The following is a 12,416-nucleotide window of genomic DNA, read 5'->3' on the forward strand; positions in this document are numbered from 1 at the left end:
ACTGGATATTTCCGCCTCTTTGAACTTAACTGCCAAAGAGCAGAACAGAGGAGATCGTTTTGTTTTTACTCTCTGAGGGGGAAAGGCCAACAGAGTGTGGGGACAGAAAGTGTTCAAGTTATTAACCCGAATATTTAACACTAATGCAGTTCTCACCTCGTGTATTTTTTATTTTGTGTTATGATATGAAACAGGCCTCAAGCACACAGTAAAGGCCTCTTTCCACATCAATGTGTGTGTGTGTGTGTGTGTGTGTGTGTGTGTGTGTGTGTGTGTGTGTGTATACACAAGTTGTTAATTAATGCTTCGTTTCACACTTCAATTTGAAGAGAGGGATTTATTTGTATTTACAGCCACAATTTATTGACAGAAATAAGGCACACTTACAGGACAACCTCACATGTGTTGAAAAGAGTGGTTAGCCTAAAGGGATCACTGTAGTCATCAGCAGCTGCAGCAGCATGTCGTCAGCACACAACAGCATTAGTGCACGAGCACAGGAGCACACATGCACTTTAGATAGGCGTCACTCTCAGCACACAATGCCTCATTCGTCCACGCCTCAAAGAAATTGAGCGTTGCATTTGACAGGACATGTCAACAGTGGGTTTTACAGCAAAGCAGCTCTTTTGAAACAGTCCAAACACAGGCTGGCACACACAGCGACTAACACAACACTTTATACCACATCACGGTGTGCTCATCACCACCACTGAAGAGCCCAAAATCAGTCAGGAAATGCGACAGTTGACTGCCTGGATGCATGTGTTTGCTTTTTAATGCAAACAAAGGAATCATCGCAGGCTAACGGTGTAGCAGTGGAGCTAGATGTAAGGTGTTTACACAATGCAACATGAGATGACAGCAGCGGTGGCAGCCAGCTGAAGCCCCGCAGCAGCAACAAACACAGTTGCAGGTAGCAAACAGCGAGAGGACCGCGTCCACGCTACGGCACAGTGGACATGCAGAGCAGGGGAGGAGGCTCCTTTTTGGATTCGTCATTACCCCACAAATGCTCCGGTTTACATCCTCCTACACACGTTTAAGCATGTTGCTCTGTTTGTTTCCACGAGCAAAGGAGCAGTAATTATCAGCTAAGCCAAGTGTTAAGCATTAATTGCATTATTGGAATAATCTGCAGTGGTAATGACTGGGATGATTTGTATAATTACAGTCACAAGCATGTCTAAGTGACTCTAACTTTTATATTCGACGTGGCAGCAAAGCCGGCGCAGAAACTGCTTCTTAAAGGCTCGGAAAAGCCCGGCGATACGGAAATCTGCAGCACACAATCACGGGAGGCGATGCATGTGAGGACGTGGCTGTATGACTCGAGCTGATCCTATTAAGTGTTTAAATGGATTTTACACGGCTGTTAAGGTTCAGAATGTGCCATCAGACATGGAGATGGAATCCATATTCATGATGTATTGGCCCGGCTGGCAACGCAGAAAAAGCTGGTTATAGACCATTTGAGCCAGGGGTAATTGTTTATCTAGACGCCGCTTTCCTCAATGCATAAATTGAGCTGTCGACTGCTCGTGGTGGACATTTTGTTTTCTCAGCTATGAGTGTGTGCGTGCATTAGTGTGAGTGTGTGTGAGGCTCAGCGGCAGCAGCAGCGTTACATGTGGCGTAAACCTCACTGCGATAAATGCCATTTGAGCAGCCATTTGCATAAAAAAGGGGGAACACAAGAGGCAGCTCAGCACAGCTCAGTCACAGAATAAATGCACTACACGGAGCTGAAGAAAAGGAGGTTCCACTCTGTAACCGCAGCCGGTGGATGTCCACTGGCCCCTCAGTAAATATTACAGGCCCACGCTGATGTCACACTCTAATGAAGCCAAACTTAATCACACAGCTTTTATGGTAGTTTTTGTTTAGCTGTGCCGAGCACAGAGCGCTGTGCCTGCAGCGTGCGCACACGAGGACTGACGCTCAAAGAAGAGAAGCAGTCTGAAGCCATCACCACACACTCTCAGTATGTTCTTGGTGTTGTTGGCATCTTCGGTGTTAGACAGAATTGAGCCTTGGTCTTCATCCTTCTTATCGATGAGTGCATTCACGAGCTGGGCCCACGTCCTTATTTTAGGTTTGACAGCGTTTTTAGTAGATAGAGGATTAAATGTGAACTGAGCTGTGGTTTGGGGAAGGCATGGGAGGGATCCCCGTTTACTAATGAGAAAAGAAGACGTGAAAGAACTGAAAAAGGGGAGGCAGGCTGGGGCAAGAAAACAAGAACGAAAAGCTTGTAGAGCTAGGGGCGTGTTTGGAGGCGTGGTCAGATCATTTATCTCCAATTGTACTAATAATCTTTTTTATTAATTGACTAATTTCCAAACCTTCAAGGACCAAAAAAGCCTTTCTTCTACATACCCAGTGTGAGTGTGCGGGGCTATCCCACCTGTCACACACAGCCCTGGAGTCTAAGGTACAGCCAGTCCAGTGCAGACCAAGGAAATGAAAGATGTAAAGATATTACACCTGATGAGCCGTGCTTTAGTTTCTATGTTTAAATCTAGAGCCTTATCTTTGCTTATTTCATGTTGTCGGCACACAGAGTGCCAGGCGGGAGTATTAATGCAGATCCAGTGCTCAGCACAGAAACCTGTTGCTCGCGTGAGAGAATGTGTCCTTCCTGACGGGAAGGCTTCAGACAGGCATCTGTCTGCTGCCACTGCTTGTTCCAGGCTGGCTTTGCAGGAACACGTACACATGCACACGTCTAATAATCCAGCGTTTCCCTCAAAGAACAACACATACACTGAAAGACTACATCCACACACCACGCCTCGCAGACAGAGACACACCGACAGATGTATGGTGGGACAGACACGAGGACACTGTCGACCTCACACCGTGGCTCAGCACACAGGAAGTGGGCGGGAAGGCAAGACAGCGGGATGCAGCGGAAATCAAAGAAGAGATGGGTTTTCTTTATAGGAAGGTGGAGCGTGGAGGTGTGGCTTCACCCAACCTGACAGACCTCCGTGGTTGGGTGGTGTTTTGTCGGGGGGAGGTGAGGTGGGTGAGTGCGGGGGGGGCTGAGGGGTATTGGGCGAAGAGAGGACTCTCCTCGACTACGCGTATTCTTAAGCAATAACAACGTGATCTGTATTATCCACCCAAGAATACCCGTCACCGAAGAGAGTCTTTCAGTAAACAGGGGAGCTAAGCCAGAAAGCACGTGAGCAGCGCCACTGCCATCGTATCATCATCACCACCACCATCACCACCATGGCCATCGCCGCTGCCATCAGCAGCCCCCCTTCAGGCTCCGGTGGCAAACAGAAACATACACATACACAGAGAGTGGCCAGTGCATTGATTGAAGACGCCTCGCTGCAGTGTGAGGCTAGGCTCCATCAATGGCTCCTCTGCAAAGGAGAAAATTGACAATGGTGGCATTTTCAATCCAAGCCAGCAAGTGGGTGTCAGAGGGAGACACAGAAAACAGAGAAAAAAAGGGTGTGAAAAAGCTCACGTTACATCGATTCAGTCTCTCACGCCTCTGTGCAACCATCTCTGCAAGCGACAGGGGGAGCGTGAGAAACGGCGACCGTCTCTCACCTGGACTACAGCCCGGCAGCACCGCCCAGATCTCCCGAAAGCTCATCCAGCTCTTCCCCATGAGACCTGGGAAGGAGGGGTTGGAGGGTGACAGGGGGGCTGGGGTGCACACACAGGGGAGACGGAGGGTTAGGCAGGTCAGGCCAGGAGCTGCTGTGGTGTGACAATAGCCCTGTACACTCCATTACCATCCCCTCCCCACCCCCACGGGACAGGCAGAGAAATCAACACATGGATTATACAACGGGAGGGAGGGAGGGGGCAGCACATGCAGGCAACTCATTTGTTTGATTTTATGAAATACTACTGTGTTTCTGCAGGTGTCTAGCTTACTGGAGCGGGCTATTTACTGGAAGAGCAAGCATTTTGTACAGAGTTTACTTGTTGCAACTTGTTAACTTTAAAATTGACTTTAAATCAGTTCCTTAGTATTAGTTTGGCAGATTTATTTCTTTATTTTGAAATTAAAGCAATGTATTTAAATGTCGGTGGGTGATGCATGAATAATGGATGAAAAGTTCAAGCAAATTTATTCCGTTCTATTCTAATTAAACTAGCCGGCTGAATACAAAGAGCACGCTCCAGCTAAGCTGATCCAAAATCATTCCATTGATTTTTTTCCCCACAATCAGGCTGCTTTGGTAAAAGGTTGTCAGTCTGTGTCTCTGTCACGCTGGCACTAAATGAACTGTTTCATTGTTCCTGAGAACTGAAAAATCATATTTAACAGGAGGAACAGATGGTGTGACTGGACTTGCAATCAGAAAACACAGTGACGAGGATGAAAAATCCCAACGTGCAGATGAGCTGAAGCAGAACGAAGAAACAAACTGATGATCAGAGTCAGCAGCCCCAAGCTGGCAGGAGGAAGACTGAGGAGCAACGAGACAAAGAAGGAAGAAAGCAGAGGCTAACCTAGCATCCCCTCCTCTATTCTTCACTTAAGCTCGACTCAGCCAGGCCAGTCTGCACACACACACACTCAGAGAGGTCGGCCGGCCCAAGTATCATTGATTGTAGAGTGGAAGCTCCCTGGAGTCTCATCAGATTACTATGAGCATGATTGTGTCAGTCTTTGTTTGTGAGCGTCAGGAAGAGCAGCAGCACACATCAGGAGGATGCTGCCTCACACAGTTGCTTTCTTTCTCTTTGCTCAGGAGCTGCAGGTACTCCCTCCTGTCTCCACTCAACTTTCAGGACCTTGCTTACACACACACACACACATTCACACATCTTGTGGTTCTTCTAAAGTGCCCACAGTCTGGTGAAGATGATGAGTGCAGACAGGAGAGCAGGCTGATGGAGGTGATGTAGAAGCCAGGTTTTTTTTCTGCGCTTCACAGGATGTGCAAATGGAGACAGCAAAGTATGGAAGTGCGAGCTCTGTGTGTGCCACTCTGGCCTCTTACCCTGCTTCCTCCTGTCACTCAGGGTGGTGCCTCTCCTCAGCTCTCCTACAATTCTCCTTGCCTCGCTGAGGGTCCGTGGCAAACTGGGAGGTGGTGATCTCCCTCCCCCTCCCAGTTCCAGGAAGAGCTCCCTGAGGAGAAGGTGGAGGCAGATCCCGGCAGGAGACGGAGCATCCAGCAGCGAGAGCGGCGGCCGCTGCGCCGCTGCTGATGGAGGCAGCGGTACGGATGCTGCGGCTGCTGCTGCCAGAGAGGGATGAGCGAAGGACGCTTCACAAAAGAGCTCCTCTTCTTCTCCTTTCCCTCCTCTACTTCTTCTTCTCCTTCCACTTTTCCTGCTGCTCTCCAGCACTGAAAGAAGCCAGTTGTTGCTCTGCCGTGGCAAATGAACAGGCAGCCGGCGACAAGCTGGTGGAGCGAGTGAGAAAGCAGGCAGATGGGAGAGAGAGAGAGAGAGGGAAAGTGCAAGTGTGTGGTGTGATGTGGCATCTGTGAGAGAGTGATAGAGGAGAGAGGGAAAGATAAAACAGGGGGCAGGAGGATAGATGAACCAGGAAGAAGGTGGGGTAAGGTAGGATGCAGGGAGAGAGCAAGAGAGAGAGAGAGAGGTATTGCAGCAATGAAAACCTTGAGCCAGCAGCAGTCTGTCTAAGCCACATCCCTGCTACGAGGAGAGGTAGAGAATAATTAGATTTGAGCATTTCACACACACACACACACACACACACACACACACACACACACACACACACACACACACACACACACACACACACACACGTACGTCCTGGAACCTAGTACTGCTGGATTAATTGATGTACTGTGTGCTTCACGGCCCTCAGCCAACACTTCCACCAGCAGCCACTAAACTGTGGGAGAAAAAAATGAGAAATGAAGTGAGGGGTGACTGTGATGATGCTGGAGAAGAAGAGGAGGAAGAGAGGAAATGAATGGGCCCCTGGGACTGATGAAAGCATACCACGAGGATGTGAGGAATCACTGATACGCGCACACACACAGGACGACGAGGCTGCTGTGTGGACTGAAGTCTGCCAACGTTTCCTATTAGCCGTCTTTGTTAAACATGTTAAGGGGATGCTTCAGGCGATGTGAGCCAAATGCCCGTGTTCCTACGGCGATGTGTGATGTCACACAGCTGATATTTCACACACTTCTCATTCATGCTGACTGAATGTGAGCGGTGTGAAACAGCAGTGAGCACACACGGTGTGTGTTTTTCTTTATGAAAATAATAATAACCATATCCTTTTTTCACACGCTGTACAGTAGAATAGCAAATGACAAAGTTCACAGGTTAGAGTCAAATGTCCACCTCTGGAATATTCTTGATATTTATAATTGAGCGATTTTTATATTGTTTGTTTATATTGTTTTAATCAATTTTAAATCATGCTTTTTATTTGTTTTTGTTTCTAATGTCTCTGTAAAGCACTTTGAATCACCTTGTTGTTGAATTGTGCTATACAAATAAATTTGCCTTGCCTTGCCTATATCGGTGCTATTTGTTAAGTTTGTATCATATTAGTTTGGTCTGTTATTGTTACTGTCTTGGAGCATCTGTACCCCACAGGGATCAATAAAGTATTCTGATTCATGAACATTCAGAAACTGATCAGTGACCAAAGTGTGACTCGAACCCTCACATCAGCCCTGCAGAGTAGCAGGGACAGTATGAACAAACAGAAGGATGAAAGCGAGGAGAAATGAAACCGAGTTCCTCAGGGCCCATTTAAGATGCTCTTAATTCCACACTGCTCTCTTAACACGCTGCAACAGGCGCTGACATTTTCAATTAGGAAGACTTAAAATCATTTGTGGGGGAGAAAACGAGCCCGTGTTTTGAAGCAGAGATGGTGGTCAGATCATATAAGGTTCCCTGTAGGTGTCCAGCTCTCTTTCACACACACACAGGCAGGAACACAGCAGTAATGTTGTGCCATTCTTTTTCAAAGCCGTGCCAGAAATGAAATGCGGACAAACATCCAAGAAGCTTTCATGTTCTCCTTCTATTTCTGTGTTTACTGTAGCTGCACTGAAGGGCACAAGCTGCACACCAAATCTCTCAGTGACTATTGAGAAATTAGGCGGTGCGATCCTTGCAACGTGCCTGTGTGTGATGATTCTGTTTGTTCTCTTTTGTTCTTGTTTGAGTCCTCTTTCCACATTTGAACAAAGTCGACTGTGAGTAGATTAAAAAAAAGAAGCAGCCACACAAATGCTTAATTTCAGCAGTGTCTTCATTTCAATGGAGCAACAGAGCAATTACATTTACATCTCTGCTACTTCCTCTGACACTGGCGAATCTCCAGAGTCAATGGAAATTAAAATCTCTCAAGGATTCCACAATGATCAGCGGCGCCTTTGAGGGTGAATGGGGGGGGGGGGTAAAATAATCATACACGGCTTTATCTGCGAAAGAGATGGTTCGTTAATGTATAGCAGACAAAAGAGCCTGAGGAGCTGTGGCTGGGGGGGCACTGGTTCTGTTTCGTAGTGGTGTAGTGCCCCCTAGTGGCAATGAGCCCACTTGCTGTGGCATTGTTCAGCCACAGATGGTCCTTTTACCGGGATAAGCCGAGAGACACTGAATATCAGAGATCAGGGTTATCAGTGTGTGCGGGAATAAGACCCACAATACACACCCAGGACTGTGCAGAGTAATCTAAGCAATCCAGTCTCAGATACACACCCAGCACCAGCACAGCAACACCATTCAGCTTATTAATATTTGACCACCTGACATGGAGAATGTCATTCCTCCTGCATTTCTACTGGAAAGTGCATTTAAATAATCACAACACTGCTGCTCTGTGTTTGAGGCTTCAACCTAACAGCACATGTCTTTCTGTCATACATGCAGACTTTGTGGTGAACTTAATGACTCTTTACACACACACACACACACACACACACGCACGCACGCACGCACGCACGCACACACGCACGCACACACAGTGTAGAGATCTCTGCCAATAGCTGCAAAGCTTCTTCATTAACGCCGAGTGCTCACAGGCAGGCTGGCAGGGTTTAGAGGTCCACATGTTTTTGTTTGTTTGTTTCTATCAAAGGTTTTTAGACGGTCCGTCATAGCTGAGGTGGACATTACTGTGGACATGGGCAGAAATGTTTTATTATTAAATGCTTATATTAAGAGCACTGTGGGACTAGACATGAGCTGTAACTGTGCTGCTCATTCCTCTTTGTTAACATAGTGCTGAGAGATTATGCATTTTTATGAACAAATGTGGCACCATGTTCATGCCAAAACACGGTGCCACATGTGTTCTGAATAAGAATGTCCCACTATGTGTTGCTCATGTTTGTGTTTTCCTTTACATAAAAAACACACTTCTTCCATAAATTAACATTTGGAAAAGTAAAAAAAAAAGGTGTTTATATTCACCTTCACTGAAGTGAATTTCCTCGAGTTCCTCACTAAACACATTGACATGTTTTGTCCGCAGCATTCATCCCAAAGAATCAGGCTGGACTGAAAATCTTTTTGCTCTGATACAGAGCGAGAGGAGAGAGAGAGAGGAAGGTCTCCGCTTTTCAAAGCAGCCAGCCATACAAAAGCCACTGAATTGAGCTTGAAGCACCACAAGGCCAAATATCAGAACAGCAACATGTACAGCACAACTGTAACACAAAGACAGAAAGAGGAAAAAGGAAAAATCCATAAGCCATCAGCAGCCAATTAATCCCATAAAGCGGTTTTCAATGACAAGCTGGAGCCTCGCCTTTCCTGCCGTGCTCAACAAATCACAGGTCTGCGCATGCACGTCTACTTCATTAGACAGGTGACTTGCACTACAGCAAAGTCACGCGGTGTGTTTTTGAAATCAAGGTCTTTGTGTCTGAGTTTTAGCTCAAATAGCTAGAGATTTGTATCTTGGAGCCATACATTTAAATAATGCCAGAGTGCAGATGAATTATGTCAGCCAGGTTTGGCACACTTTATTATTTATTCCCTTTTTATTATATGCTTCCATTGTCTACAGAGGTAAGGATGACGGTTCTCTTTCTACTGCCTTTCTGTTTCATGTCAGTGTGGAAGTATGCAATGTGCAGTTTATGTAGTTAAAAAACAAACAGCGAGCACATCGACGGGTCATGCCCAGCAGTTTTTGTGTTGTTGCGATGTACTGAGGATTGTTCTCCTGAGGGGCCACAGGGCAAACACTTCTTTTTGGCTCTCTACAGACTCCTACTATATGTGTTAGTTACATTGTTTCCCCTGATACCCAGAAACCAAGCACAGATTCAGAGCTGAAATAACTTCACTCTAAGAACATAAAGTGCTCCATTGTACCTTTAGCAGTGCAGCTCGTCAGTGAGGACATTATTAAGATAATGCTGCTGTACCTTTGACAGGGGGTACTCTTGTGGTTGGTACCTTACAGAGACCAGTTCTGAATATCTGGTAATATTTTTTACATCTTTTTGTAATATTACTAAAATGGATCTTTAAAAAAACAAAAGGTGCAAAGGCGCTGTAGCCACCCCTTAAAGCCTCTGGGTATTTGAAGTTCCAGTTGCCAAGGTAACCTCCAATGGATTTACTGGCATGTCATATGTTAATCGTAGGACCTGCCCACTTTGCGTCACCAGCATTTATTTGTCCGGTAGTTATTTAAAGCCACAGAATGTCACTGACTTTCTCTGGTCTTTGATTGCTGTGAACTGCTTCCTGTGTGGACACAGCTTTGGTGCTTCATTTCTTTGGTGACACTTTGTTATAAAGTACAAAGTTATTGCTTCATTAATCTGTAGTAACAGTTAACTTGCTGCACAAAATAACAAAAATGTTTTAATTAAATTTATAAATAATTAGTCGTTGTGATTTATGAATATTATTGTCATTAGTTTCTATAACAGAAAATATCAAATTACAGTTTTGCATATTCTGTGAAGCATCACAGCTGATCATGTTTTGCAATGAAGGTTTCTTTACTAATCAGTTATCCCATTTAATTCCAAGGATATAAAATGCTTCTGTTGAGTCAAAGCTGCCAGCGTCGTAGAGGCACGAGGTTTCCCACAGGAGGCAGCATCCAGCAGAAGGTCTTAACTACAACTGAAAATTGCAGTTTATGAAATCAACAGGAATTTAAAAAGTGCTTAACTCGGGAGATGCAGTGTAGGTAACTGTTTCACATTCAGGCTCCAGCGTGGCCAACAGAACTGCTCGCTGTGCCACAGTTTTCTATCAAGCTGAGTTTCTTAGCTGAGAAAATCCTGCCAATTTTCAAAGTAAAAGAACCTTTGCAGATTAAGTGCTCTGTGTGAGGACATGTTATTTGAATCCTTGCAAAGGATGAAACACATTTGAACCAAACTATTCATAATCTTAACGAGCAGTTTTGGCATCTAAACCTAACCGAAAGCAAATTTATCTAGTCACTGATGGCTTTAACTCTTTTTATTGTCTGATGTAAGACTGAGATCCTTAACTTCATAATTATGATTATGAAGTTACACTTTATAATATGGATGCATTTGCACTGTAGTTAACTGGAACTGAAATGGATTTTATTAAAAATTACAATGTAATCATATTTATCATAACTACAAATACTTAATGATAAGTACAGTAGAATAAGGGAGCAGCAAGTCAGTGTTTTACAGGAAGCAAATAAAAAATTATACTCTAAGCAAACTTAAGTAATATATGAGTAACCTTAGGCAGTGATTTTTTTTTTGTAAGTATTGCATAACTTTAGGTATTTTACAGGACAGAACAGACTCGAGTGCAGACACAGCTCTTGAAAAAGTTCACAGTTTATTTACAGCAGGGAACACCACAGTGCAATATATATACAGTGAGCTGGGTGGGGGCCCAGGGCTCTGGGGAGAAGAGGGAAGGGAATCCACGCACTCCCTTCCTGTTCACTGCTGTTTCACACCGTTCACATTCAGTCAGCATGAATGAGAAGGGAAGTGTGTGAAATATTAGCTGTGTGACATCACACATCACCGTAGGAACCCGCTCTCCCTTCCTTGGTCCTCACCCGGACCGTTCCACCTCCCCTTCACATTGCACTCCACCTGCGAGCAAGTAAACCCTGCAAGTTATACAGTGCCTCATGCAGAACTCCTCTGATATCTCTCTCCTTCTGTTTCAGTGACCTCCATCGTCACTCTACTCCTTAATCATGTTTTGATTCATGCCTCTGTCCTTCCACAAACTTAAGATGTAATCTGGTGTTTGTTAATAAATTCTGATTAGAAATCTGTCTATTGTACCTTCACCTGTATCTGCTTTTGGGTCCACTTTTCGGCATCGGCCTTTGCGGACGTGACGAGCTTCCTTATCCTGATGTCAGGGGCTTCTATCGCCTCCTTTTGGCCAGTTATTTATCCCAGCGAGGTATCTGATCATTGGCAGAGCATAGGTATTGATTGGGAGATTTCCAGGTGTCCTTGATGCCTGCAATGTTGACTTCTGGTAGTGCAGAAGTCAGTCCCCTCAGTTCTGATTACCTTCCCTCTCTTTGCTGCATCCCACTACACTTCTATAGTCCAAGGTGCTGTATATCCTTGTGGTGGACACCAGTGAATCAATGTCTCATTCAGTCCTGGGATACATCTTGATGGTGGTGGACAACTGCTCCATTCTGTAGTTGGTATCTGTAGCCAATCTTGTCAATAATCTCACTGAGGGGGTTCAAACCTTTGCAGAACATAGTGGAGACAAAGCATCTCTCCTTGGTTAATCCCAGACTTGATGGTAACTTGTGCTATAGGCTTGAAGTTGGCCTCTAGTGTTGTACACCACATCCCCAATGAGTTCCTGATAAAGGTTCTTAGGGTCCTGTTGATCTTGTATAGTTCTAGTGTAGATCACTCCGTTGGTTTCAGCAATGGCCACAGTAGGGTTGTCTGTAATGCTGCATTCACATCTTCTAGTAGACCTTCAGAGGGTACTTCACTTAATCTTGGTAACTGGCTATGGAGGGTCCTGGTTTGCCATGATCCTGTCTTTCAGGCCCATTCCTCTCACCAGCGTTAGCGAGCGATGTGGAGGACTCCTGCCGTCTATGGCGTCGGTACCGGAGGAACTGCATCGCTGTAATCCAGCCTGGAATCCTTCTAAATGGAAGCGCTGTAGAAGTGGACGTATACGTGCCATGCGCTCTGGGAAGTGTGTTCAGGTCAGAACTTGGATGCGGCAGGTCCTTACCATTGGCGACCCTGGCTGTTTAGGACTTTATTTTGGACTCAAACAGCGCTACCTTCTTCCTGTTTACGTCATTGACGTCGCTCACCCGACGCAGTTTAATTGGTCGCCATGCCAACGGGATACGAGGGGAGGTGAAGCGAATATAAACAACCTACAATTACTGACTGCTACCACGGATGGACAGAGAGTTAAATTAGCTCTCTTAAATGCAAGATTTGTATCAAATAAAA

At 45.5% G+C, this 12,416-nt stretch overlaps 1 protein-coding gene across 1 annotated transcript; it reads right to left on the reverse strand.

The window, feature by feature from the left end:
• Nucleotides 1–338: 338 nt before the first annotated feature.
• LOC146661524 (uncharacterized) lies at nt 339–12,135 on the reverse strand. The gene is made up of 3 exons (XM_085419480.1): nt 12,007–12,135; nt 4,983–5,646; nt 339–3,672 (listed from the first exon to the last, which is right to left on the reverse strand). The coding sequence occupies exons 1-3, from the start codon at nt 12,133–12,135 to the stop codon at nt 3,359–3,361; spliced, it is 1,107 nt and encodes a 368-aa protein (XP_085275606.1). The 3' UTR covers nt 339–3,358.
• Nucleotides 12,136–12,416: the final 281 nt, after the last annotated feature.

This window comes from Rhamphochromis longiceps, linkage group LG9 (genome assembly GCF_057381845.1).
Source record: "Rhamphochromis longiceps isolate RC_006_pf linkage group LG9, R_longiceps_female_GT1.1, whole genome shotgun sequence".
Classification (NCBI taxonomy): Eukaryota; Metazoa; Chordata; class Actinopteri; order Cichliformes; family Cichlidae; genus Rhamphochromis; species Rhamphochromis longiceps.